This window comes from Stenella coeruleoalba (assembly GCF_951394435.1).
Source record: "Stenella coeruleoalba genome assembly, chromosome: 2".
NCBI lineage: Eukaryota > Metazoa > Chordata > Mammalia > Artiodactyla > Delphinidae > Stenella > Stenella coeruleoalba.
Genome location: NC_137147.1, coordinates 76,028,117 through 76,054,539, shown reverse-complemented (window position 1 = coordinate 76,054,539; position 26,423 = coordinate 76,028,117). Strand labels below are relative to the sequence as shown.

Sequence of the window (26,423 nt, the reverse complement as noted above, 5' to 3'; positions counted from 1 at the left end):
CGCTACGTGCTCCCGCCTTTTGACTGCGCCGGCGATACTTGGGAGAGGGTTGATGACGTCAGCGTTCTGGCTCCATGGCACCTCGGCGGCGGCGGGGGACAGGCGGCAGCCGGGCGCGAGGTTTGGAGTGCATTGTGGGGGGCAGAAGGTTGGGGGGCGGGAAATCGGAAAAGGAACGGTGCCCTCTGCTATAGCCCTTCCTACTTCCATCGCCGCCTGAACCAGCACTTGTCTTGGTACCGAACTTTGAAATTTTCTGTTCTCAAGAGCTTTTGGGATTACAGAACTGTGTATAACAGCTTGTTGACCTGTAACAACTAACTTAGTGCCAGCACTATCTTAAATACCTAATGTCATCCAGTTAAAAAAAATTAATTGTAAGGTGCATCATTGTTTTATGTACCACTAAGCAAGGAGAAACGCTTCCAATTAAAACATTCACTACTTATAAGTCATCCGCGGTAAAATGCATCCCAGTTTCAGAGATAATAAAATGCAACTCTTAGAACTGACTTATGATGAGATATCATACTCTGTGTATTGTGTTCTTACGTGCATAGGTCCACCCCACAAATTCGGTACTGTGTTGTCTTCCTCTGGATTTATCAGTTGGGGCAACTGAGGTACTAAGAGATGAAATAACTTCTACGCGATTAAACAGCTGAAAGAGACAGGGCTGGGCTCTAAGTTAGGCACAGACTCCAGAGCACTCTAGTAACCATTATCTCATACCACCTTAGGTAGTTTGAGGATAGATATTTGGGTGGTATTGGGGCACAAGTAAACGGAAGAGATAAGCAGGCTATGAGACTCGTGCCTCAGGCCATGAGCTCACAAGGACCTCAAGGCTCCATTTTGCTTTGTTTAGTTTTATGTGGCTAGAATAGCAATTCAGGAACTCACACTGTTTTCAAGAACAGTGGTGTGGCAGTTATTATTTCTTTGTAAATTTACAAAACCACCTCAATCTATTTCTTTAAAAAGATGTTTTTTTCAAAGTAGCATCATATTCAGTGTGTACTCATTCTTTCTTTTGCTTCTTTGCCTATGCTTTTGCCCATTCTGTATCACTGAATGAAGCTGAAAGAGTTAATAATGGCAAAACAGCTACAGAAGACCCTCCACCTGCAAAGAAAATTCGAAAATGCCAGAAGATGAAAAAGGAGCCTGTGGCTGGAGGAAAGGCTGATAATGACAGGACGGAAAACAAGCAAGGTCAGCTCCTGGACATACATAGGCCAGGGAGCTCCTGGGCCAGCAAGGGGTCTCTGGGAGGGGTGAGGGTCGGGGGGTGGTATCTTGTTTTTTCAACTCTTATTTCTTCCTTTCTTGAAGATATAATTAACTTTCTATCTTTTGGGCATACCACAGGACTAAACTACTTTCTCAAAATCTTCAGTTTCCTGTATTTGAGATGAACTGAGACCTGGGCAGATCAGGAGTGCTTGGGAAGGGCAAAGTTAATTATGACAGGTTTCTGTCTAACCATGACAGATAATTTTGATTCCCAAAGAAGTAGATGTGGTACATATCTGTCTTTCCTCAGAGTCTGTAAAGACCTTGCTGTTAAAGGGCAAAGCTCCAGTGGACCCAGAGTGCACAGCCAAGGTGGGGAAGGTGAGAGACTCCCACTGATTTCTCAGGGAGCAGTTGTTCGTTTGTTATTGGGATTCCTGTCTGGAACATTGCTAGTATCCATTTTAGGAATGCTCTGCAAAATATTACTAGTGATTAACTCTCTCCAAGGCTGAGTGACAGCAGGGGTGGGGTTTGGGGGTAATCATCAGGGTGATTTTTGGCATGGTTAACTTCCGGAGTCGTCATCAGCTTTCCACACCTCATTCTCTTTCTCAGTTAGAAAATTGTATCATTATCAATGTTCTAATGAGAAACTGCCCTGGTATGTATGGCATGAGTTACTGATGAATGGGAAAAGGATTTGAAGAATACAGAAGAAAGGCTTCCTCTGGAACAGGTTTCCTTTAACTGAGTTAGACTGATCTGTATTTCTGTAATTACAAAAAGGCAACATGTTTTCATCATAGGAATGACAGTTTATGTGTAGAAGAACGTATTTTTGCATTTCTTTCCCTGGAAGATGCATGTTGGTAGAGTGGGAGAATACTACCTCGAGGCATAAGAAAATTTAGAGCCTCGCTTAGGATCTCATCAGGGCTGTGACTGTACAAATGTCACTTTTTTCCTTTTCTCTCTAGGCCCATGTATACTGTGAAGGAAATGATATCTATGATGTCATGCTAAATCAGGTAAGGGAAGAAACTATTTTATTTATGGGAATTTCTTCTTGATAATTATTGTTGACAGCGTCCCAGTGCCCAAATCTTTAATTCTGAAGTCCCTTATATTAGACCCTAGGGGTTCATACTCCCAAGTACTCAGCCCTAGTGCACTCTACCTGATTGATAGTGGAGTCCTCTATGAAAAGCAGATCTTTTAGCAGATTTTATGTCTTTTATTGAACCTATGAACCCTCTGTTCATATCATTTTGCACATTTTCTGATAGGTTGTTGGTCTTTTTTCTTATGGGCTTTGAGGAACTTTATATAATGTGGAGGATAGTCCTTTGTCTATAATATAAATTGCTTATATATTTTCCAAATTTGTCATTTGCCTTTTGATTTTCCTTATGGTATACTTTTTGCCCTTACTGAAGTTTTACATTTTTATGTAGTTAAATTTATTTATTTTTTAAATTTACTTTTTATTGAGGTAACATTGGTTTATAACATTATATAAATTTCACATGTACAACATTAGATTTCTACTTCTATAAGCACTACAGGGTGCTCACCACCGAAAATTTAGTTCCCATTTGTCACCATACAGTTCTCTATGCTCATCAGAGATATGGGCCTCTAATTTTCTTTTTTGTGTTGTCCTTGTCTGATTTTGGTATCAGGGTAATGTTTTGTTTTGGGGGAGGTTTTTAAATTACTATTTCAGTCTCTTTACTAGGGTTTGGTCTATTCACATTTTCTATTTCTTTATGATTTAGTCTTGGAAGGTTGTATGATTCTAAGATTTGTCCATTTCTTCTAGGTTGTCCAGTTGTTGGCATATAGCTAGTCATAATATTCTTTTATAATCCTTTGTATTTCTGTGGTACTCATTGTTATTTCCCCTCTTTCGTTTCTGATTTTATTTATCAGAGCCTTATCTCTTTTTTTTTCTGAGTCTAGCTAAAAGTTTGTCAATTTTGTTTATCTTTTCAAAGAACCAGCTGTTAGTTTCATTGATCTTTACTATTGTCTTTTTAGTCTCTATTTCATTTATTCCTACTCTGATCTTTATTATTTCCTTCCTTCTGCTGACTTTGGGGCTTCATTTGCTCTCTTTCTGGTTCCCTTAGGTGTGAGGTTAGATTGTTTATTCAGGATTTTTCTTGTTTCTTGAGGTAGGCCTGTATTGCTTTCAATTTCTCTTTTAATACCACTTTTGCTGCATCCCATAGATTTTGGTATGTCTTATTTTCATTTCATCTTTAGTATTTTTAATTTCTCCTTCGATTTCTTTGTTGACCCAATAGTTGTTCAGTAGCATGTTGTTCAGTCTCCACATATTGGTGGTTTTTCCGGCTTTCTTCTTGTAGTTGATTTCTACATTGTTGTAGTAGTTTCACGTGATCAGAAAAGATTTTTGATACGATTTCGGTCTTCTTATATTTATTGAGACCTGTTTTGTACCTCAACATATCAATATGATCTATTTTTGAGAAAGTTCCTTGTGCACTTGAGAAGAATGTGTATTCTGCTGCACTTAGATACAGTGTTCTGTACAAATCTGTCAAATCTGTCTGATCTAATGTTTCATTTAAGGCTGCTGTTCCCTTATTAACTTTCTATCTGGATGATCTATCCATTGATGTAATTTGGGTGTTAAAAGTCCCCAACTATTATTATGTTGCTGTCAGTTTCTTCCTTTAGGTCTGTTAATAATTGCTTTACATATTTTGGTGCTCCTGAATTAGGTGTACATATATTGAAAAACTTCTCTTCTTAATGAATTGTCCCCTTTGTCATTATGTAATGTCCATCTTTGTCTCTTGTTACCTTTTTTCTTGAAGTCTATTTTGCCTGATATGAGTATTAATTATACCCGCTTTCTTTTGGCTGCCATTTGCTTGGAGTATCATCTTCTATCCCTTCACTTTGAGCCTGTTTGTCTTTAGAGCTGAGCTGAGTCTCCTGGAGGCAGCATATAGGTGGATCTTATTTTTTAATCCATCCAGCCACTCTGTGTCTTTTGTGGGGTTTTTTTGTTTGTTTTTAAATTAATTAATTTATTTTATTTTTTGGCCGCATTGGGTCTTCGTTGCTGCGCACGGGCTTTCTCTAGTTGCAGCGAGTGGGGGGCTACTCTTTGTTGCAGTGCGCAGGCTTCTCATTGTGGTGGCTTCTCTTGTGGAGCATGGGCTCTAGGCATGTGGGCTTCAGTAGTTGTGGCATGCGGGCTCAGTAGTTGTGGCTCATGGGCTCTAGAGCGCAGGCTCAGTAGTTGTGGTGCACGGGCTTAGTTGCTCTGCAGCATGTGGGATCTTTCCGGACCAGGGCTCGAACCCGTGTCCCCTGCAGGCAGATTCTTAACCACTGCGCCACCAGGGAAGCCCCACTCTGTGTCTTCTGATTGGTGAAGTCAATACATTTACATTTAGGATGATTATTGATAGATGAAGACTTAGTATTGCCATTTCATCTTTTGTTTTCTGGTTGTTCTATATCTCCATTGTTTCTTTTTCCTCGTGTTTCTGTTTGCCAGTTTGGTTTGGTGGTTTTCTATGACGTCTTTCTCAGTTTCCTTTTTTTTAATGTTTAGTGGCTCTGCTCTAGATTTATGCTCTGTGGTTATCATGAGGTTTGTATAAACGTCTCTTAGATAAAATAGTCCTTTTTCCGCTGATAGCATCTTCATTTGACTATATGGCTTCCATCCTCTTCCTCTTCCCCTTTTATGTATTTGTTGTCTCAAATTATCCCTTTTTATGTTGTAAATTTGTTACCAAATTGAAGTAGCTATAGTTGTTTTTTCTGCTTTTTTTCCCTTTAACCTTTATGCTGTTTAAACCTATTCTGATAGAGTTGCAATTTTCTGATTCTGTTTATCACCTTACTCAAAGTTTTGTGTACCTTTGTCTTTTTCTTTCAAGTAGAAGAGCTCCTTTCAACATTTCTTGTAAAGTAGGTGTAGTGGTGATGAACTCTCAACTTTTGTTTGTTTGGTAAAGCCTTTTTTCTCCTTCATATCTGAATGATAACTTTGCTAGGTAGAGTATTCTTGGCTAACAGTTTTTATCTTTCAGTATTTTGAGAAAGTCATTCCACTCCTCTAGAGTTTCTTCTGAAAAATCTTCTGCTAGCCTAATGGGGATTCCTTTATAGGTGATCATACATTTTTCTCTGGCTGCCTTTAAAACTCTTCTTTTATCATCGACTTTTGACAGTCTTAATATAATGTGTCGTGGAGAAAACCTTTTTGTGTTGAGGGAATTAGATGCTCTCTTAGCTTCATGGAGTGGTCTATCAATTTTCTTGCCCAGGTTTGGGAAGTTCTCAGCTATTATTTCTTTCTGCTTGGTTCTTTTATAGTTTTAATCTCGTCAGAAAAGTATTCCTTCTGTTCATTAATTTTATTCCTGAGCTCATTGAACTGCCTTTCTGAGTTTTCTTTTAGCTCATTGAGCTTCTTCATGATAATTCTCTATCAGTTAGATCACAATATTATATTCTGTGACTTTAAGTTTGGTTTCTGGAAAATTGTCATTTTCTTTTCATGATACACTGTAATTGTGGTTTTTCGTGGTGTTTGATGAGTTGTTCCTCTGCTAGTACGTCTGAAGTAGCAAACACCGCGCTCTTCTTTAGGTAAAGCTTTTTTTTAAATCTTGATTCTGAGGATTCAACAGGTTAGAAATTACAGGCCTTTCTTTTGTTTTCCAGTAGGTGGCGATGTAACACAAGTTTTTGGTTTCTCATCGGACCTGCCTCTAGTTACATTTGATAGCACTTTCCACCCTCCACCACCTCTGTCAGGGGTCACCCGGTGCCCTCCTTATCACTGTTGTGCCTCCAAGGTCATTGGTGCTTTGCTGCTGCTGCTGTCACTGGCGTCACTACCTGGGGCACCAGGATGGCAGGAGCCTCCATTCATCTGGGATCTCCTAAGTCACAGGAAAAGGCGCGGGGAGCTGGGTCGCCAGTGCCTCTGAGTTGTCTGGTATTGTTGTGTTCAGCCGGGAGCTGCCACTGAGGGTGAAGGTGCAGGGGCCAGAGTCACGGGCCCTCCATGGCTCCCCTGTCACTGCTGCCCAGTTACCTGTGGCTGCCAGCACCACTGCAGCCAGGATGCCAGAGTCCTGTGCACCGCCTCACCTGCTGCTGCCAGGTTCTCTGGGGGAACGGAATCGCAGGCACCGCCTCCACTGTTGCCCTGGTTCCACCTCCTCTATGTGTCCCAGTCCACCCACCTTTAGATGTACAGATGTGTGGAATTCTCTGGCACCCTGGAGTGTAAGACAGAGGCACCTTTGTTGAGTTGTGGATTTTTTTACTGGTTGTAGATTGAAGGGGAGAGATGAAGGGAGCATCTTTTCTCCACCATGATGCTGATATCCAATTTTTTTCTTTTTAATCTTTTTTCTCTTTGTTTATTTTTGTTGTTTTAGGTAGATACTACACATGCCTGGTTAATGTATTTCCTGAATATGTCTTCATATTTGACTTGATTGATCTATCATATATACTTTTAACAGCTACCTAGTATTCTTTTATTACCACTTTTTTCAGTTAAAATATCATGAGCAGATAGAAAAGATCCTAAGGCCCCTTTTTGTTCTACCATCTGCGACTTTATAATGTGAGCAGACAGGAGGTAGGAACAGGAAACACACTTAACAAAGAAGACTGCATTGATGACCAGGGCTTGGCCTTACAGCACAAGCTGCTGTTCCTTATCATGGACTGCTCACTCTCTTCACTCAGAGTAAGTTACTCACAGGATACCGCTTTTTAGATACTAGTCACATTTTCTCTGAATGTCTCCAGCTCAGGTCACGTTAGGTACGGGGCAGACGTGGCAGTGGTTTCTGCCTGTCCTCCCTCCCCTCCTAACATCCTGCTCTCAGCTCATTGTCAGATTGCTGCAGCTGACAAACCAAAGCAGTAAGTGGAACTGTTGAAGAATAAGTTGTCTAAACAAACAAGCATAATAGTTACAGATCTTTGGGGCATCAAAATTGTTTTCACTTGGAAAATAATTATTGGGAATGGATTGGGAGCTGGAAAATACATGCGGCCTCGGAACCATCTATGGAGGGAAGTGATGATATTTGAGGTTGGGTAGAGGTTTTAGGAAGCGTCCAGCCTTTAATTCTAGGAACTCAAAGTTTAATATAGAAACCCTTTTCTTCCTTTCTCATATCCTTACTCTTACATGAACCTGATTTTCTTGTCCCTTGCTGTCCTTTCCTCATGGCAATTACTGGTACCTGTGACCAAGGAAGAGTCATTAGTTTATGTAGCTTTCATTTGCAAACTTCTGTCCTTTTATGTTCATATTTCTATCATCGTAGACCAATCTCCAGTTCAACAACAACAAGTATTATCTGATCCAGCTGTTAGAAGATGATGCACAGAGGAACTTCTGTGTTTGGATGAGATGGGGCCGAGGTAATGACTTTTATTGTGGATTTTATGAATTATTATTCAGAAAGCCAAAAGCAACTAAGTGAGTAGCCAAAGGATCCTCTGGGTTTAAATTGGTGAAGTAGAGTTTCTATAACCTGTCAGAGGCTTAGGAATCAAACTGTGCTGCTTGAAATTGGGGAGTGGCCAGCATCCTCATTTGCAAGTTCCCATCGGAAAAACTACTAGCAGCCTGTTGAGGCTGAGAACTCTCCTGCAGTTGGGCTGCTAGTGCTGTTCAGAGGCAACAGGATCAGTTCCCTAAGCCCTTTCACCTTTTCCTTCTTCCTTCCTGCCCATTTGTCAGATGCTAAGTGGAGAAACCTTAGAGAGCTGGCTTGTTGCTATCAGAGAACTGTTCTTGGGTTGGGGGGCAGAGAACCATCTTACACGTGGCATTTACTTTGCAGTTGGAAAAATGGGGCAGCACAGCTTGGTGGCTTGTTCTGGGGACCTCAACAAGGCCAAGGAAATCTTTCAAAAGAAGTGAGTGCTAAGAAATGAGTACAAAAAAATACCCTTCTTCTTCTTGGATATCTCTTCTTTAAGAATTTTATAGTAAGTGTGATTTGGCCTAAATGATAATGTCTTTCCACTGTGACACTGTATGATCGGAACACCAAATTACATCCTTAGTTAGTGATTAAATCACCTGGAACTGTGAAATTGACTAAAAAGAGAAGAAGCTAATATATTCAGCACATGACCAACAATTTAGGAAATTTGGGAAAAATGAGATGAGACTATTCAGCTACAGTTTGAAAAATTATTTTACTATGATATGAAAAACTTTCTGGAGTCTCTGGGAATGTTTCTTTCAGAGAAAAGGATTGTATAGGGATCTTTTGTCTTAAATCTCAATGACTTTTGTGATGTTTGGGGCCTTTGGGAAGCTCAGGCGTCTTTTCCCATTTTTTTTGTTCCCTTTGTCTCTAGAGCTTTTCTGTCCATTCAGGGTCCTAATTCAGAATCCAGATTTATGGAAAATTGATGTCGCAGGAAATAAAAAGTTTGAAGATGTTCTTAGGAAATAACTGTAAGCCCATCCCTAGTAGTAGACCCTTGTTTGTAAGATTTTCTCACCACCTTGAACTTTACAGATTCCTTGACAAAACAAAAAATAATTGGGAGGATCGTGAGAAGTTTGAGAAGGTGCCTGGAAAATATGATATGCTACAAATGGACTATACCACCAATACTCAGGTAAACTCTGACTATACGTTTAGGGAAGAACTGTTTCCTCTTAACCAGGGTGAAGTCTAGCAGAGTGACTTAGATGAGGTCCTAGTCTCTGTTATTTACTAAGGTTCTTATAAAATCTTAGGGCCTGTTTCCAGAAGTTTAATATTATGAGTCAAGAGAGGAGTAATCAATAGTCAAACTGATAAAACTACATTTAAAGTTGCCTTCACTTCTAGTTATATACCACAGTTTAAAAAAAAAAATTTAATTTTGAATGCTGAGTTATAACCAGGATGCTAAAAGGATCTATCCTGAAAACTGTCACATATCTGAAAAATGAAAAACCAGTCTTTTTAAGGTGAGAAGATTTGAGATCCAATAGCTTCTTTACATACTTAATGACATCATATTTGGAGGGCCTTTTAGACTTACTCTGAGTGTTTAACTATGGGAAGCAGAAGTAGGACTGGAAGGTGGAAGTCACACTGAGTACAACTAGGTTAATAATGGAACAGGCCTGTGTTCAAGCAGAGGCCGATGTTGACCTGGCAGGAATATTGTAGAGCCAGTCCTTGCAGGGAGCGTAAAATAGATCCTTTCAGATTTTATGACTTTTTTTTTGCTGTAGAGTGAAGAGGAAACAAATAAAGGTGAATCTCTCAAATCCCAGTTGAAACCAGAGTCACAGCTAGATCTTCGTGTACAGGAGCTGATAAAGTTGATCTGTAATGTCCAGGCCATGGAAGAGATGATGGTAGAAATGAAATATGATACCAAGAAAGCCCCACTTGGTAGGACTTCCGATTCGATCACTTCATACTCTAGTTCCTTTACCAGGATATTTTATCACCATCATGATTTAAAGCTTGCTGATATTACTGAACAAAGAAAGAGAGATTTGGGGTGAGAGGTTGCGTGGGGGGAGGAAGAACAATTTTGAAAGTTGAAAGGTGAGAGTCTTTGTTGGGCAGGGACACAAATACAGTTGACAGGCTTGGGACCCTAGTTGTGGAGTCTGATCTCTGGCTGGGTCTGCAGGGAAGCTGACAGTGGCACAAATCAAGGCAGGTTACCAGTCTCTTAAGAAGATTGAGGATTGTATTCGGGCTGGCCAGCATGGACGAGCTCTCATGGAAGCATGCAATGAATTCTACACCAGAATACCACATGACTTTGGGTAAGGCCTGTGCTGTTACTTCACTTTGGTCTTCTGCCCAGCCATATCCCCTACATCACTCAGCAGCAACTATAATCTTTTTAATTTTTCATTTCTAAGGAAATGATCATCTTGAATAGCTGTAGAGCGAAAATGATTTATAGATAGCCTATTTCATCAGCTTATGAGTATGGGATGTGATCTCCTGGCCTGATTACAACCATATTCTCTGACAAAGTGGAAGTTACCAACTCAAGAGAGAGTGGGGTCTAGCTATCCAACCAGCATGTAAAACACCTTCAGGCCTATCACCCTGTTTCCTATTCTTTAAGGTGACAGTAACACACTAACACCATTTCTGTGAACTCAAAGGATATTAAGTATATAAAATACATTTTATCTTTGTTGATTCTGCATTCTGGTGCTTCCTTTATTTTTATTCCTCTATTGCTTTATAGAAGCCTGTGACCTAGAAATAACCCCGAGTGGTCAATAGGTATATTTCTGCCTCAAGATAGGACTTCATCCAAACTATTCCTTATTGATGTCAATACATCTTATTTTTATTTTATTTTTTTAATTTAATTTAATTTTTTTTTTGGTACGCGGGCCTCTCACTGTTGTGGCCTCTCCCGTTGTGGAGCACAGGCTCCGGACGCGCAGGCTCAGCGGCCATGGCTCACGGGCCCAGCCGCTCCGCGGCATGTGGGATCTTCCCGGACTGGGGCACGAACCTGTGTCCCCTGCATCGGCAGGCGGACTCTCAACCATTGTGCCACCAGGGAAGCCCCATCTTATTTTTAAAAAGTTCCCATAAAAAGGAATTTTAACTCTAGTCCCAAATGTCAAAATCTATATAGTTTGTTCATTTTATCCTACTCAGAGTATATGCATAATATCTCTTTATACATTTGGAAGTTAACATCTCTTACAGATCTCTATCAAATGGAAGACCCCAGTTTCTTATACCTATTTTCTAAAGGACCTATCTTTAGTCTGTTATTTTTAGTCATGTGCCTTTTGGCCACACATCAGAGAACTAATTATTGGTTATATCTCTGTCCTAGACTCCGTACCCCTCCATTAATCCGGACAGAGAAAGAGTTGTCAGACAAAGTACAGCTACTAGAGGTGAGATATGTGTGGATTGGGAAGTATTACATCTCTTGCCCCAGGTTCCTCCCACACTGATTTTCTGTCTCATCTTGTCAGGCTTTGGGAGACATTGAAATTGCCATTAAACTGGTGAGGACAGAACTGCAGAGCCCAGAACACCCACTGGACCAACACTATAGAAAACTACATTGTGCTTTGCACCCTTTAGACCATGAGAGTTATGAGTTCAAAGTAAGAAAAATGATCATTTATTTTCATAACAAAATAAATGATCCACCCTTCCCCATCCCCCTGTTCTCTGACTACTTCTGGTTAAGAGAAAACTTGAGGGCAGAACTTCTATTTACTAGGAATTGGGAAGGTAGGGCTCTTTCTAGCTGCCCTTGTGAGACCATTTGGGCCATTTACACCAGAAGCCCTGAGGTTCTTCAGCTCACCATGGTCTCTTATAGAGTCCGCATCAGCCATTTCTTTCATTCTTCTTCACAGGTGATTTCCCAGTACCTGCAGTCTACGCATGCTCCCACACACAGTGACTATACCATGACCTTGCTGGATGTATTTGAAGTAGAGAAGGAGGGTGAGAAAGAAGCCTTCAGAGAGGACCTTCATAACAGGTCTCCATTTAGCTTTGGGTTTGGGAAGACATTCCCTTGCCTGAAGCGCAGTTATGGAACTTATAGAGAAGGACAGCAGAGACAGCTGTTGGTGTTTTTTTATGCTTATGGCCTGTGTTTGCAGGAGAGCAAGAGAGAGTACAATAATATTGGCTTTTCCTTAGGATGCTGCTATGGCATGGTTCCAGGCTGAGTAACTGGGTGGGAATCCTGAGCCACGGGCTTCGAATCGCCCCACCTGAGGCTCCCATCACAGGTTACATGGTGAGTAGAAATTGAACCCTGGAGGTAGGTACAAGGGAAAAGAATACAATTTTCTCAGTCCTTCCCTCCCCCCTTTCTTTTTTTTCCTAGATTAGGATTAGGTGGTGACCTGGCATTGACTATGACCTTCCTTTCTTAAATTCCTAAGGATATCCCTCCTTTCTCCCCAGCAAGCAGAGATTCGTTGATGCTTCTGCCTTCTCTTGGAACAGAATTGTGAGGGGAAATGGAGAAGGGTCTATATTGTATTTAAGATAATAGAACACAGGGTCAGTGGTATGAGCCTCCCTTCTAACACAATGGGTTAGGCAGTTGACCTTGTTTTTTTTTTATTTATATGTTTCAGTTTGGAAAAGGAATCTACTTTGCTGACATGTCTTCCAAGAGTGCCAATTACTGCTTTGCCACTCGCCTAAAGGATACTGGACTGCTGCTCCTGTCAGAGGTAAGGCAGGAACACATCCGTGATTTCTAGTTTATTATTAGTTCCTATTTTTCCAAAGAGAAAAGTTCAGCCACAGAACCAAGAGGTTCACCTGGGAGAACCTGAGAGGGAAGCCAAGTGCAATTTCCACTGCATTCGATTCTGCTGGAGTAGGAGAAGAAAGAACTGATGGAGTTTTCTGTTTGGCTTTAGAGCCATTCATTTCAGTAGGATGTGGTCATTTAAAGATCCTTTTCTTTGCAGGTAGCTCTAGGTCAGTGTAATGAGCTACTAGGGGCCAATCCAGAGGCAGAAGGATTACTTCAGGGCAAACACAGCACCAAGGGGCTAGGCAAGATGGCTCCCAGTCCTACGTGCGCCATCACCTTGTAAGTACTCAGAGCCTGGAGGGTCAGAAAACTCCTTTTGGCCAGATAAGACTCTCTACTTTCTCTATTCAAACTTCTGAACCAGAGGCAGATGTTGACACACATTCTTCCATTTGGCAGGAATGGGAGTACAGTGCCCTTAGGACCAGCAAGTGACACAGGAATTCTGAATCCAGAGGGTTATACCCTCAACTACAACGAATTTATTGTCTATAACCCCAACCAGGTCCATATGCGATACCTTCTAAAGGTTCGATTTAATTTCCTGCAGCTGTGGTGAATGTTGATATTAAACAAACCAGAGAAAATATGATCTTCAAGCAAGAAAACAGGCAACGTTGTACTTCCGATTTTCTCATATTTTCTGTAATAAAGACAGTACAAATCTTCCACTGGCTTCTTCGGGCTTTACTTCTGCAAGCACATATTTCTTCTGATGTTAGTGTATCTTTATTTCCAGGACAGAAAATACAGCTTCTCTGCATATGCCACAGCTAGCTGCAGTTACTCAGGATCCTGTTCTGTTCTTTCACAGCAGAATAGCCTCTGTGCATTGAGGGAGACTAATGGAGGTTAATGTTTTTCTCCATTTAATATAGTTTTTCTGCAAACTGGAGTTTGTTGGGTAGTATTATAGGAAGGGCAGAGGCAGCAAAGACTGAATTGTTTCCCATACAAATCTTCTCACTTGCCTTTTTCCCCTGTTTACCACCTGCTGACCAGGTCTCCCACCACTTAGCATCCTAGGTCTCAGCAGATGTCCAAAATTTTGGGTAGCACTTGGAGGACTGTCACTAAGCCTAAATATATCTCAGGGAGGAAGGGAGAGAAGGAGAATGATTTAACGTACCCCACTCCCTCTAAGAAGTACTGAAGTCTAAAACAGATCCAGAGACTTCTTGACTATTTGTAAACACATGCAACACAGATAAACACACACATACAACATACTTCCTTAGTAACAATGAAGGTTATTTAAATGAAAACAATAGTTTGTAACTTTTTAGAGACCAGATTACCAATATCTATCAAAAATTTTAAATGTACACACCCTTTGACCTAAAAATTACAGATGTACATGTTTACATAGATGATGTCACTGCAGAATTGTTATATGCAAAAAAAACCCATAAATAAGGAACTAGTTAAATATATTCTCTCATTGAAATAGTATGCTGCTGTTAAAACTAGACTATACACTTCAAAAAAATGTAAGAGAAGGGAATACTTCCCAACTCATTTATAAGGCAGCATAAAACTAAACCCAGATAAAGATATCACAAGAAAATTATAGACCAGTATCCTGTAAGAATGTAGATACAGGTGCAGTGGTTAATAATCCACCTGCCAATGCAGGAGTCACAGGTTCAAGCCCTGGTCCAGGAAGATCCCATACGCTGCAGGGCAACTAAGCCCGTGAGCCACAACTGCCGAGCCCGTGTGCCGCAACTACTGAAGCCCACGCGCCTAGAGCCCATGCTTTGCAACAAGAAGCCACTGCCATGAGAAGCCTGCGCACTACAACGAAGAGCAGCCCCTGCTCGCCACAACTAGAGAAAGCCCGCGTGCAGCAATGAAGGCCCAACACAGCCAAAAATAAATACATTTATTAAAAAAAAAAAGAATGTAGATACAGGGACTTCCCTGGTGATCGAGTAGTCAAGAATCCACCTTCCAATGCAGGGGACATGGGTTCAATCCCTGGGTGAGGAACTAAGATCCCGCATGCTGCGGGGCAACTAAACCTGCGTGCCACAACTAGAGAGCCTGAACGCCGCAACTACTAAGCCCGTGCACTCTGGAGCTCGTGCGCCACAACTAGAGAAGCCCGCATGCTGCAACTAGAGAGAGAAGCCCACAATGAAGAGCCCACATGCTGCAATGAAGACCCAGCTCAAAAAAAAAAAGACCCAGCAAAAAAAAAAAGAATGTAGATACAAAAATAAAATACTATCAAGCCTAAACCAGCAAACCATAAAAAAGGATTATACAGCATGACCAAATGAGATTTATTGCAGAAATGCAAGGTTGGTTCAACATATGAAAATCAACCAAAATTGATGGTTGTGACTTTTGCCAAATGTAGGGCAAAAGTCACATGACCATCTCATTAGATGCAGAAAAAGCAATTGGCAAAATTCAACACCCTTTCACGATAAACATTCAACAAACTAAGAATGGAAAGGACCTTCTTCAACCTAATAAAGGATGTCTATGAAAAACCGCAAAAAGACTGAAAGTTTTTCCCCAAAGATCAGGAACAAGGCCAGGATATCTGCTCTCACCACTTCCATTCAGCATTGTACTGGATTCTGGGCACAGTAATTAGATAAGGAATAGAGGGGAAAAGGCATCCATATTGAAAAGGAAGAGGAAAAACTATATTGGCAGATTACATGATCTAATATATATATATAGATTAGATTACATGATGTAATATATATATATAGATTAGATTACATGATCTAATATATATATAAAGCCCTAAACAATACATACAAAAGGAAATTAGAGATAATAAGTTCAACAAGATTGTGGGATACAAGATCAATATACAAAAATCAGTTGTATTTCTATACACTAGCAATGAACAGTCTGAAAAGGAAATTAAAATCCCTTTATAATAGCATCAAAAAAAATTAGGAGTAGATTTAAATCACAAAACTTGTACACTGAAAATGACAATACATTATTGAAAGAAATTTAAGGAGACCCAAATAGGTGGAAATACACTGTGTTCATGGATTGGAAAATTTAATATATCTAAGATGGCAATACTCCCCAAAGTGATCTACAGATGCAGCGCAATTCTGGTCAAAATTCCAATAGCCTTTTTGTACAAGTGAACAAGACAAACCTAAAATTCATATGAGATTGCAAAGTGATCTTGAATAGCCAAAACAATCTTGAAAAAGTTGGAGGACTCACACTTTCTGATTTCAAAACTTACTACAAAGCTGTAGTAATCAAGAAAGTGTGGTACTGGCATAAAGATGATATATAGATCAATAAAATTGGAGAGTTGTGAAATAAATACATGTATCTATGGTCAACTGATTTTCAACGAGGATGCCAGGACTACTAAAAGGGGGAAAGAATAGTTTTTTCAATAAATGGTGTCAAGACAACTTGGATATCCACATGCAAAGTAATCAATCAAAAATTAACTCAAAGTGTGTCAAAGACTTAAATGTAAGAGCTAAAACTATAAAACTTTTAGAAAACACAGATGGAAATCTTGTGACCTTGGATTAGGCAATAGTTTCTGAACTATGACACCAACAGCACAATCAACCAAAGAAAATAATAGTGTTCATCAAAATTTGAAACTTTTGTTAATGAAAGGACACTATCGGGACTTCCCTGGTGGTCCAGTGGTAAAGAATCCACCTTCCAGTGCAGGGGACACAGGTTCGAACCTTGGTCAGGGAACTAAGATCCCACAGGCTGCAGGGCAACTAAGCCCGCATGCCACAACTACTGAGCCCATGCTCCTCAACTGGAGAGCCCACGTGCTGCAAACTACAGAGCCCACGCACTCTGGAACCAGTGTGCCACAACTAGAGAGAGAAAACCTGCACACCACAACTAGAGAGAAGCCCGTGCGCTGAAACAAAGAGGCCACATGATGCAACAAAATACTCCACGTACCACAACGAAGACCCAATGCAGCCAAAAAAATAATTAATTAATTATAAATAAATAAATAGATATACTAGAGGAAGAAAAAAAAGGACACTATCAAGAAAGTGAAAAGACAACCTATAGAATGGGAGAAAATATTTGCAAATCGTAACATGATGAGGATCCAGTATCCAGAATATATAAAGAACTCTTACAATTCAACAATAAAATGATAAATAGGGGCTTCCCTGATGGCGCAGTGGTTAAGAATCCACCTACCAATGCACGGGACATGGGTTTGAGCCCCGGTCTGGGAAGATCCCACATGCCGCGGAGCAACTAAGCCTGTGCGCCACAAGTACTGAGCCTGCACTCGAGCCCACGAGCCACAACTACTGAGCCAATGTACCACAACTACTGAAGCCCGTGTGCCTAGAGCCCGTGCTCCGCAACGAGAAGCCACCGCAATGAGAAGCCCGTGTACTGCAACGAAGAGTAGCCCCCACTCGCCACAACTAGAGAAAGCCCACGCGCAGCAACAAAGACCCAACACAGCCAAAAAAATAAATAAATAATAAATTTATTTACAAAAAGATAAATAACCCAGTTAAAAACCAACCAAAGAATCTGAATAGAAATTTCTCCAAAGAAATACAAATGTCCAATAATAAGCACATGAAAAGATGTTCAACATCATTATATATTAAAGAAACAAATCAAAATCACAAGATACCACTTGACAAACACTAGCAGAGCTGCAATTAAAAAGACCAAAAATAACAAGTAGTGGTGAAAATGTGGACGAATTAGAAACCTCTCATGTTACTGGTGAGAATGTAAAATGGCTCAGCTTCTTTGGAGAATAGTTTGGCAGTTCCTCAGATAGTTAAAACATATAGTTACCATGTGACCTACTAATCCTGATCTTAGGTATGTAAAGAGAATTGAAAAGAAATGTTTACACAAAAACTTGTACGTTGACTGTTGATAGCAACACAATAATAGCCAAAAAGTGGAAACAACCAGAATTTCTATCAATTGATGAATGGATGAACACAATATGGTGTATCTATACAATGGAATATTATTGTATTATTTATTGTTATATTGTATTATTATTATAAAATGGAATAAAGTATTGATACATGCTACAAAATGGATAAACCTTGAAAACATGCTAAGTGAAAGCCACACAAAAGGCCACATATTGTATGATTCCATTTATATAAAATGTCTTGAATAGGCAAAGCCATAGAGATGAAAAGTAGATTAGCAATTGCCAGTGGCTGGAGGAAGGGGTGAGAGGGGAGTGATTCGGTACAATGTTTCTTTGGAGGTAATAAAAATGTTCTGGAATTAATGGTGATAGTTGCAGTGTTGGAATATACTAAAAACCACTGAATTATAGGGTGAAAAACAGGACTCCCCTAACACCACTAGTCCAGTGCTTAAGGCTCCGGGGAAGGGGGAACGGGTTTGATCCCTGGTCAGGGAACTAAGATCCCGCGTGCTGTGCAGTGTAGCCAGAAAAAAAAAAAAAAGGTGAAAATGAATTGTATCTCAATTAAAAATGCTATACTGAATTTTTGTGATATATATTTTTCCTTTAAAAATAGTGGCCAAAAAAGTTGCATTGAAATATACATACTATGTAGTTTAAGTAATAAAATGCAATAGGCTCCCAAAAAGTAAAATAGATATTCATGAGTCCATACTGATATGTGAATGACTCCATATATAAATAAGTGGGGAAGACGGGATAAACATTCCTTTTAGAATTTCAATTAATATAGAAGGGCTGAGGGAAATAGAAAATCATCATTAGAAAATCACAGTCATAATTGCTCAGGCAATTGATGCATGAATATTAAAAAGTCAGTGAAAACAGAATATTTGCATAGTCTAAAAAAACTTACCTCAAAATTTATTGATTTTGTGGTGATTACCACAAATTCTTTGATATATCTCCCTCTTAGAGGCTTAATCCCCTTCCCCTTGAGTGTGAGCTAGACTTAATGACTTGCTTCTAACAAACAATATGGAGAAGGTACAGTAAGAAAAACCTGGCAAACATCACGTCAACCTTACAAGTGATCAAGGTTAACACCACTAGTAATAAGTCACGTTGATATCATTGCTTTTGATATGATGTAACAAGAAGGGCACATCATCTCTTGTATTCTTCCTTTAAATTCATAATTTCAGTCTGTTCATGAGAAGACAGCAGACAAAGCCAAACTGAGGGATATTCTACAAAACACCTGACCAGAAATCTCCAAGAATGTCAAGACTATGGAAAGTCTGAGACAGGGTCACAGCTGAAGGATTAGACTAAGGCGCCATAATGACTAAATGCAATGTGGTATTCTGGATTGGACCTGGAACAAAATGAAGATACTAGTGGAAAAACTGAGGAAATCGAATCACATATGTAGTTAATAATATTATATCAATGTTAATTTTTTGGTTATGTAAGATGTTAACACTAGAGGAAGCTGGGTGAAGAAGGGTATATGGGAATATTCTGTGTAAATCTTAACTGATCTTTTTTAAAAAAGGACTAAGAGCCATTCTACTGGAAAAGCATCAACACAGGTTCTTTGAGGGTATAACTGTGTATCTGGTTCCTAGTTCTTCCAGATACATGGTAGGATGACACTTCCCTCCCCTTTGACAATAGGCAGAGCCGTGTGACTTGCTTTGCTCACATATATAAAATATGAGTGGAAGTGATGTGTTTTATTTCCAGGTAGATTTAGAGCCAGCAAGTGGGGTTTTTTTCTTTTTTAAAAATTCTATCAGTTCCCCATATATATATTTTTTAACTGAAAAATTGAGTCCAGATTTCATCTGACTGATTAAATATATACCAATAACCAAGACATTTTTGAGAAAGAATAACAAGGTGATACTTGCACTAGTGGATAAGGAAAAGAACAGCCAAGCACTTCCTGAACATTTACCATGTAAGTGTCAACTACTGTTCTAAGTGTTTCACATGTTTTAACTCATTTAATCCTCACAACATCCCTAAAAAATAGGCAATATTATTATGCCTATTTTACAGATGGGGAAAGGGAAGCAGTCTTGTTAAAACAAATTTCTGACCTGTCATGGAACAATACTTTCGTAAAATATAATAAAAATGAAGTACCAGGAAAATGAACCCTCAAGAATTTGTGGAACAGCACTGGTCCACAAACCAAACTTTGTTTTTGTTTTTGTGTCGTGGCCTCTCCCATTGCGGAGCACAGGCTCCGGACGCGCAGGCTCAGTGGCCATGGCTCACGGGCCCAGCCCCTCTGCGGCATGTGGGATCTTCCCGGACCGGGGCACGAACCCGCGTCCCCTGCATCGGCAGGCGGACTCTCAACCACTGCGCCACCAGGGAAGCCCACAAACCAAGCTTTGAATAGATATGTTCTAGATTTCAAAAACAAATTGTGGTGAGAGTTCCCCGATGGCCGAGTGGTTAGGATTCTGGGCTCTCACTGCTTTGGCCCAGGTTCATTCCCTGGTCAGGGAACTGAGATCCTGCAAGCCGCACGGCACGGCCAAAACAAACAAACAAAAAAACCCAAACTGCACAGATGTGTAAAAACAGATGTTAAAAACTGACACATGAAAAAGGTGCTTCTGTGGGTTGAAGAAGACTGTTCCAATGTCCTATGATCCTATAATCCAGTGACTATAATTGAACTCATCCAGGCACTGGGAGACACTGAAATTGTTTAACGATAAGAACTCAGAAAATATTTAACGTAAAACCTAAACTGATTTTCCCTTCAACTCCCTTGGGGACATATTTACTGTTACCTAGAACCTGTTGTTCACTCATAGCAATTATATCTCCAAGATAAGAAAGATCACACCCTTCAGGTGGACCTGGTAAACAGAGCTGAGTCTACTGAGCAAGGTATGCTTTACTTTCTCCAGCCCCACTCCTCCATCCTCAGCTGGGCTGCCTTTGTAGAATTTTTAGAGCATGGAAGACAGACATCTAGAGCTTCCTCCTTCCTTGGCCCATGCTTTCAGGGGAACGATTGAACCCAGTGACTTCCAGGATGATGCTGTACCATGGTTCTCTGTAGCGTTTCTGGGTAGTAGTATGAATCATAAGTTTCAAATTACCTTAACCTGGACTTCTAGTCACAAGGTTCATGTAGAGCAGGTAGTCTAGAAGGTATATTTAGAGCCCTGCATGAGGCATGGGATAAAAGACAGAAGCATGACCTACGATTAAAACTTATCAGCTGATGGCATTCCTTATGTCTTTATCCTCAGGCTGAGAGAGAATATGAGGCATTGGTAGAAATAAGATAAAGTCCTTCAGGTGATTTCTCCACATAAAATCTGGAATCAGGGCAAAGTAAGAATGAAACTGAGTACCCCTCAACTCCCTAAATCCAGAAAACTCTAGACCAGAGTGTAGTGATATGTCTCTGAGAGAACCCTACCAACCCAGGATAAAATCCTGTAATAGCTCTGGCTTATCATACACAAGTCCTTGACTTCTTGGACACCGAAGACCCTTAACCCTTCCTTAACCCTTAGAAAGAAAGGGCCTCAGGGAACTTCCTCTCCCATAAAACAGACTTATAGGAAAATAAGAGGGTCACAGTTTACTTAAGAGGGTCACAGTCCACAGCAAGTCCATGTGTAGGTATTGTTCCACCTTTCAACTCATTTTATCTTTATGAACTTCAATTTGAGAGAGACCCCCTTTTGTGATCTCCTCCAAGAATGCAAATTACTATACTGACTAATGCTTCCAAGTCAAGTGGCTGCCGCTTGCCCTGTCAGAGGCTGTGAAAGCCAGAAGACATGTTCTGCTCTCAGAGCCCTGGCTTCTCACCTCTCACCTGGGCAGCTGGCTCTGAGTAGATGGGGCTGCTTCTGTGACAGGAACCTAGCGTTGTCCTGGTTCTATCCCAGTTCTTTCCAAATACCCTGAACCAGGGCCCAAGTGACTCATTCTTCCTTCTCTTCCTCTTCCTTGAACAAGTGAGAGGTCTTCAGATTTCTGTTCAAACTAAGTGCTGGTCAACATCACTTTCATTCCTCCTCCTGGTAGGAGTCATACCTTACGGTCCTGGGGCCAGAAAATGACACAAGAATTCTAAAGCATAATTTCAAAGAATACTAAAGATCTGGTTCACTTTCTTGCAGTTCTGGTAAGGATTAATGTTAAATCAGAAAAGAAACATAAGAACATTCATACTCTTCCCTTTTGGTCCAAATCCACATTAAGAACACAGGCAGGACTGCATGTGAGATTTTCCCACCTTTTATTTATATAATTGTATCAAGAACGTAGCCACTGGTGTCTTCAGGCTTTGCATCTCTGGCACAAGCGGTCTCTCTGCCCTGAGCAGTGATCTTCATTCCCAGGACAGAAAGTATACATTGCCCTGTGTGTCTCCCACTGCGAGCTGCAGGGCAGAGTTAGGACCCAGCCAAGGTTCCAGGCAGCTCACTGCCCCTTCACATCGGAACAGGCCCAGCTACGATGGGAACAAAAACGGGAGATGTGGGCTACAAGCCTAGGGCCTCCTTACTTATTTGTCTCACACCAATGACTTTTGTTTAGAAACAGGTTAGTTGCACATTACTGCAAGAAGGACAGAAGAACAGTCTTGATCTTTTGCCCTTTCTTACCCCACGTTTGCTCTATGACATCCCTTTAGCCCTCCTTACACACACACACACACACTTACGAGCTGCATACTGGGTCTCTCCCACAGTTTAACATCTCTGTCCTTTGAAGCTGTCACCAGCAACTCAGGCAGCACGTGGAGGGCTGTGACAGAGCCCGTGTGAATCTTAGGGAGGGAGGGGAAGAGGTGTGGTGAGTTCTCAGTGGACCCTCCTCAGACAAGGAAGCAGAGAAGTCTGCTGGGTCAGACCTAGAGCCTCCTCCCCAACGTCTGTGACCTTTCCCTCAAACTCACCTTTCTACGTTGCCGTGTCTTTAGCTGTGGGACTGCTGGACAGGTATACGTGTCAGCACATACACACGCGTCTGTCTCTGGAGTTCGGGTTTCAGGCATTTCTACTTTTTCCTGCCAGATATTATCTGTGGTCCATTCTCCTTCAACGTTGCATCTAGCTAGGTTCCACAGCATCCCATCAGAGCTGGCACACAAAAATGAGGACTCTGCCATTTCAAGGGCAGAGTTTGAGCCAGGTCTTAGACTTTGAAGGATGCACCATCCTCCCCTAGGCCACCTCTGGATTCCTTGGGCCCTCCCATCACCACTCACCAGATTCAGGTTTGGCCTGAGTTACCGATATGAGGGTCTTATTAGGATTCTCTAAGCTCAGATCAAATTCTGGGCACTCTGCAAACTCTCCTAATTCCTTTTGGCTCTGTGAAAGGATAGATCATTTTGATTAGCCTACTTGTATCACTTACTGCTGCCCAGACAAAGCAACTCTTTTCTGCTCTGGGCTGGTCAAGATTTTTCAAAATCGTATCCTAGATACAGGAAAGTACTGATACACAAATCTTAAATGGACACCTTGATAAAATTTTACACGTGTATACATCCATGTAATCCCTGCCCAGATCAAGATGTAGAACATTTCCATCACCCTGGAAAGTCGCCTTCACGCCCCTTCCCAGTCAATACCAGAGTATCACCACCCCCAGAGCTAACAATATTCCGACTTCTGTCACTATAAATTAGTTTTGCTTGTTCTTGAACTTCATTTAGGTGAAATCATGTAATATGTAGTTTTTTGTGTCTGGCTTCTTTCGCCCAACATGATGTCTATGATATATATCTGTACTGTTCCAGACACTGCTAATACTCACAGTGGCAAGACAAGACAGATATGAAGAAAATGCAATGAAAACAACTAGGTTTATGGTTTCCCACGATTCTTTTAAACACTAGAATCCTTTCTAGTATCAATGAAATCTTATAGGGAAACCCAATATAAAATGCTCTTAAGTAGAGCTATAGTTGAAGGAAGAGAAGGGGATTTGGAACCAACTGCTTTTCCCTTCCTTCCTCTTATCCTCCATCATGGCCCCAAGGCTTTAAAACATTGGTCCTGGACAAATGTTTGTTTTAACACACACCCAGACAGAACTTACTGAGAAAGAAAGAACTCTGAGGTTCATTGACTGCAGGACAAACACACCATAGTCCTGGTGGGTGGACAACATTATAGGATCTTCTGAATAGCTTCTCCTGGTTGATAAGAAAGAAAGAGGCTAAGCCCAGGAACACCTCTCCGTAAGACCCCAATGTTTGTTCTAGTTAGACCCAAACTCAGGGTAGCCACTAACCCACTTTTCCTCTTCTCTCCAGCCCAAGAGAAAACATTTTGGATCTTACCAGATTACAGAGGGCTCATCGCCTGGCTTCATGTGCAGTAATTGCAAATCTGCTTTGGCCAAGATGAGGGAGTGACCGTCAGGGACCAGACTTACACCTGTCAGGAACCCTAAGTCCTCCTGCAGAACTCGGTTCAGGTGAAGACTATAGCGCAAGAAAGGATACATGGACAGAGAAAGATTCTACTCTAGTCCACCTCTCTCAGCTCCCCATGAATTCCTCAGGAGTAAAGTATAAAACAAAATATATCACCATCCCTACAAATTGTGTTCCTCTTTCTGTTTTTGTTATATTAATTAGTATTCATCATACCATCATCACCTTATCTGCTCAAACCAGGAATCTCTAACATTCCTGTCCTTTCCTTCCCTCCTGACCTCCAATTGATTGATAAGCACTGTGGACTCTACTGGCAACACATGCCTAAGTCTTTATCTCTCCTTTTCATCCCCACTGCCCAGGTCAGGGCTCACGTGCTGTCTTCCCTGGACTAGAGCATCAGCTGTAAATGTGGTCGCCCTACGTTTAGTATCTATCTACTACTAACCATCCTCCGTGTGGCCACTAGAGTTCTCTTTCTAAAATTCAGATAATTATTCTGCTCAAAATTCTTAGCACTGTGCCCTCTACAGCCTGGCCCCAGTTCATTTTTTCAACGCAATTCCCCACCACCACTCGCACCGAGAACCCAAAGACTGAGCTATACTCAGAACACACCACGCACTCTCATGCCTCCATGCCTTTTGTTAATGCTACCTCCTCTTCCTAAAACACCATTCCCTTCCCTTACTGCTTCAGAAAACTCCTACTCATCCTCTAAGCCCAATCTCAAATAGCAACTCTTTTGTAAACGGTAAATGTCTTAAATTCTGCAGCCCCAGGAATTTTACATATATGTATATAAAATATATATATATATATATATAAATATATATATATCTTTATTATAGCAGTAATCACTCTGCATATTGTTGGCAGTTTACTTATCTGCACATCCCTGTACTGTGAGCTCCCTTAGTTAAAAATTAATTTCAATCTGGTTCACACTGCCTGGCCCAGAGCTTAGCATAAAGTAGGCACTTGATAATTATTACTTAAATTGACATGATGAGCAGAAAACAATTTCCCAGTGACTTTTTCCTGCTTACTAACATGCTATTGACCTAGTTCAGAAGTAGAAGGGAGTGATTTGAGCAAAATCCCAGATGTAACTGTATTCATTAACCCAGCCGCCTCACTTCACCTGAAATTTCTGGGTGCTGAACCCTTCTGCAGTTCCACTTGCCACTCACTGACTTTTTCATCAGCACTGACAACAATCAAGGTGTGTGCTGAGTACCAGATCAGAGCACTGATGCGGCCTGGAGCCTAGTGAATACAAGTTTATTTCAGTATTTCTGAGGAACCAGGATTAAGCTTCTTCCCCATCCCAGGCGTCTACGCAACCTCTAACCCCGGCACATACCATCAGATACATAGCCAGGGCAGAATTCACATAAACAGAGAACTGAAGTTGACCCCATTCACCTGTGCTGTGGCCACAGCCTTTGCTTCCTGCCACAAGGTGAGTTCCCCAGCTTGATTCCCAGACACTGCTATAGAACCGTCTGGGGCCCAGGCCACAGCAGTGACGGCTGCATGACTCCTGGGTATATATGTGTCATCTGGAGAAGAAAGGAAGTGATTCATTAGGAGCTGGACCACTGTTGGGATACAAGAGGAGATAGCAGGCTACCCTTGACCTTCTTGGTCCGACAAACACACCCCCCTTTCACACCCTGAGTCTCTCCACACCTCACCTGCTTCTTCAGGTACCTGCCAGAGCTGTATGGAACCATCCTCTGAGGCAGTCAGCAGGAGGCCTGAGGTTTCTGAAACAGCAGCTGCACTGACTGGGCCACTGTGTCCCAGGAGGCTGTGTGTTTGAAACACCTAGGAGGAAAGGATGGAGATGGTACAGTGGGGAGGTGACACAGCAGGATGCTGTACCATCATACCCTCTCCACTGCCCCCACCCAAGGCCTTTCAGGGAACTCACCAAGAGTGGATTCCACAACCGTGTGGCCCCATCCAATCCCACAGTTACCACCAGAAGCTCTGACCCCAGCTGGCCAGCTGATAAGATAGAGAAACTGAGTCAGGAGAAGGGGAGAAGGGAACAGGCGGCGGGGACGGGAAGGTGGCTGACATTTCATTACCTGCACTGGGCTCCAGGGCAGCTGCACAGTGGCTGATGGGTCCTGGGTGAGCAGGGATGCTGGTCATCTCCACACCCTGATGGTCCCACACTTTCAAGGTCCCATCTCGGCCCACAGATACCACGTGCCCCTCCTGCCCCAGAGCACAGGATAAGAGAAGAGTCACACTGAGCGGGACGTGGGAATTACGACTCCCGCCACAGAGGTGTGGGCTCAGCATTAAGGGCCTAGAAGATGTCAAAGAATGAGGACACCCTGGATAGTGGGGCTGGGAGGCTCAGGACTTCCATCATGCCACGAGGTCATGATACTGAGATACTGTATTTTCATGCTCTTCCTCCCCTCACACCAACCCTCAGCCTCAATACCCTAATTCTGCTCTAATTCAGGCCCAAGCATCTCACTTTTT

The 26,423-nt window shown here is 41.4% G+C and overlaps 2 protein-coding genes across 5 annotated transcripts in view; one reads left to right on the top strand and one right to left on the bottom strand.

Annotated features, from left to right (window-relative positions):
- The first annotated feature begins 32 nt into the window (after positions 1-32).
- PARP2 (poly(ADP-ribose) polymerase 2) lies at positions 33-13,684 on the top strand. Of its 4 annotated transcripts, none has more exons than XM_079908815.1 (16): positions 33-120; positions 1,081-1,215; positions 1,547-1,617; positions 2,217-2,267; positions 7,587-7,683; positions 8,109-8,184; positions 8,799-8,901; positions 9,509-9,530; positions 9,919-10,057; positions 11,104-11,167; positions 11,249-11,383; positions 11,642-11,769; positions 11,934-12,033; positions 12,380-12,478; positions 12,722-12,846; positions 12,967-13,684. In XM_079908815.1, exons 1-16 carry the CDS (start codon positions 75-77, stop codon positions 13,124-13,126), a joined length of 1,551 nt encoding a protein of 516 aa, XP_079764941.1. In that variant the 5' UTR covers positions 33-74; the 3' UTR covers positions 13,127-13,684. The 4 variants fall into 4 exon arrangements, with proteins under 4 accessions (XP_079764941.1, XP_079764940.1, XP_079764942.1 ...); XM_079908814.1 differs by having other exon boundaries at positions 9,509-9,671; XM_079908816.1 differs by lacking the exon at positions 1,547-1,617 and having other exon boundaries at positions 9,509-9,671.
- A 7,100-nt stretch (positions 13,685-20,784) lies between these two features.
- TEP1 (telomerase associated protein 1) overlaps positions 20,785-26,423 on the bottom strand; it is a 42,438-nt gene continuing 36,799 nt past the window's right edge. Inside the window, exons 45-55 of the mRNA XM_079909538.1 lie at positions 26,015-26,147; positions 25,855-25,931; positions 25,616-25,748; positions 25,344-25,480; positions 25,060-25,184; positions 23,817-23,960; positions 23,573-23,669; positions 22,734-22,839; positions 22,422-22,627; positions 22,188-22,292; positions 20,785-21,974 (exon numbers count right to left, since the gene is read on the bottom strand). Of these exons, the coding sequence (XP_079765664.1) occupies positions 21,852-21,974; positions 22,188-22,292; positions 22,422-22,627; positions 22,734-22,839; positions 23,573-23,669; positions 23,817-23,960; positions 25,060-25,184; positions 25,344-25,480; positions 25,616-25,748; positions 25,855-25,931; positions 26,015-26,147 (1,386 nt within the window). The 3' untranslated portion in view covers positions 20,785-21,851. The remainder of the gene's footprint in view (positions 21,975-22,187; positions 22,293-22,421; positions 22,628-22,733; positions 22,840-23,572; positions 23,670-23,816; positions 23,961-25,059; positions 25,185-25,343; positions 25,481-25,615; positions 25,749-25,854; positions 25,932-26,014; positions 26,148-26,423) is intronic.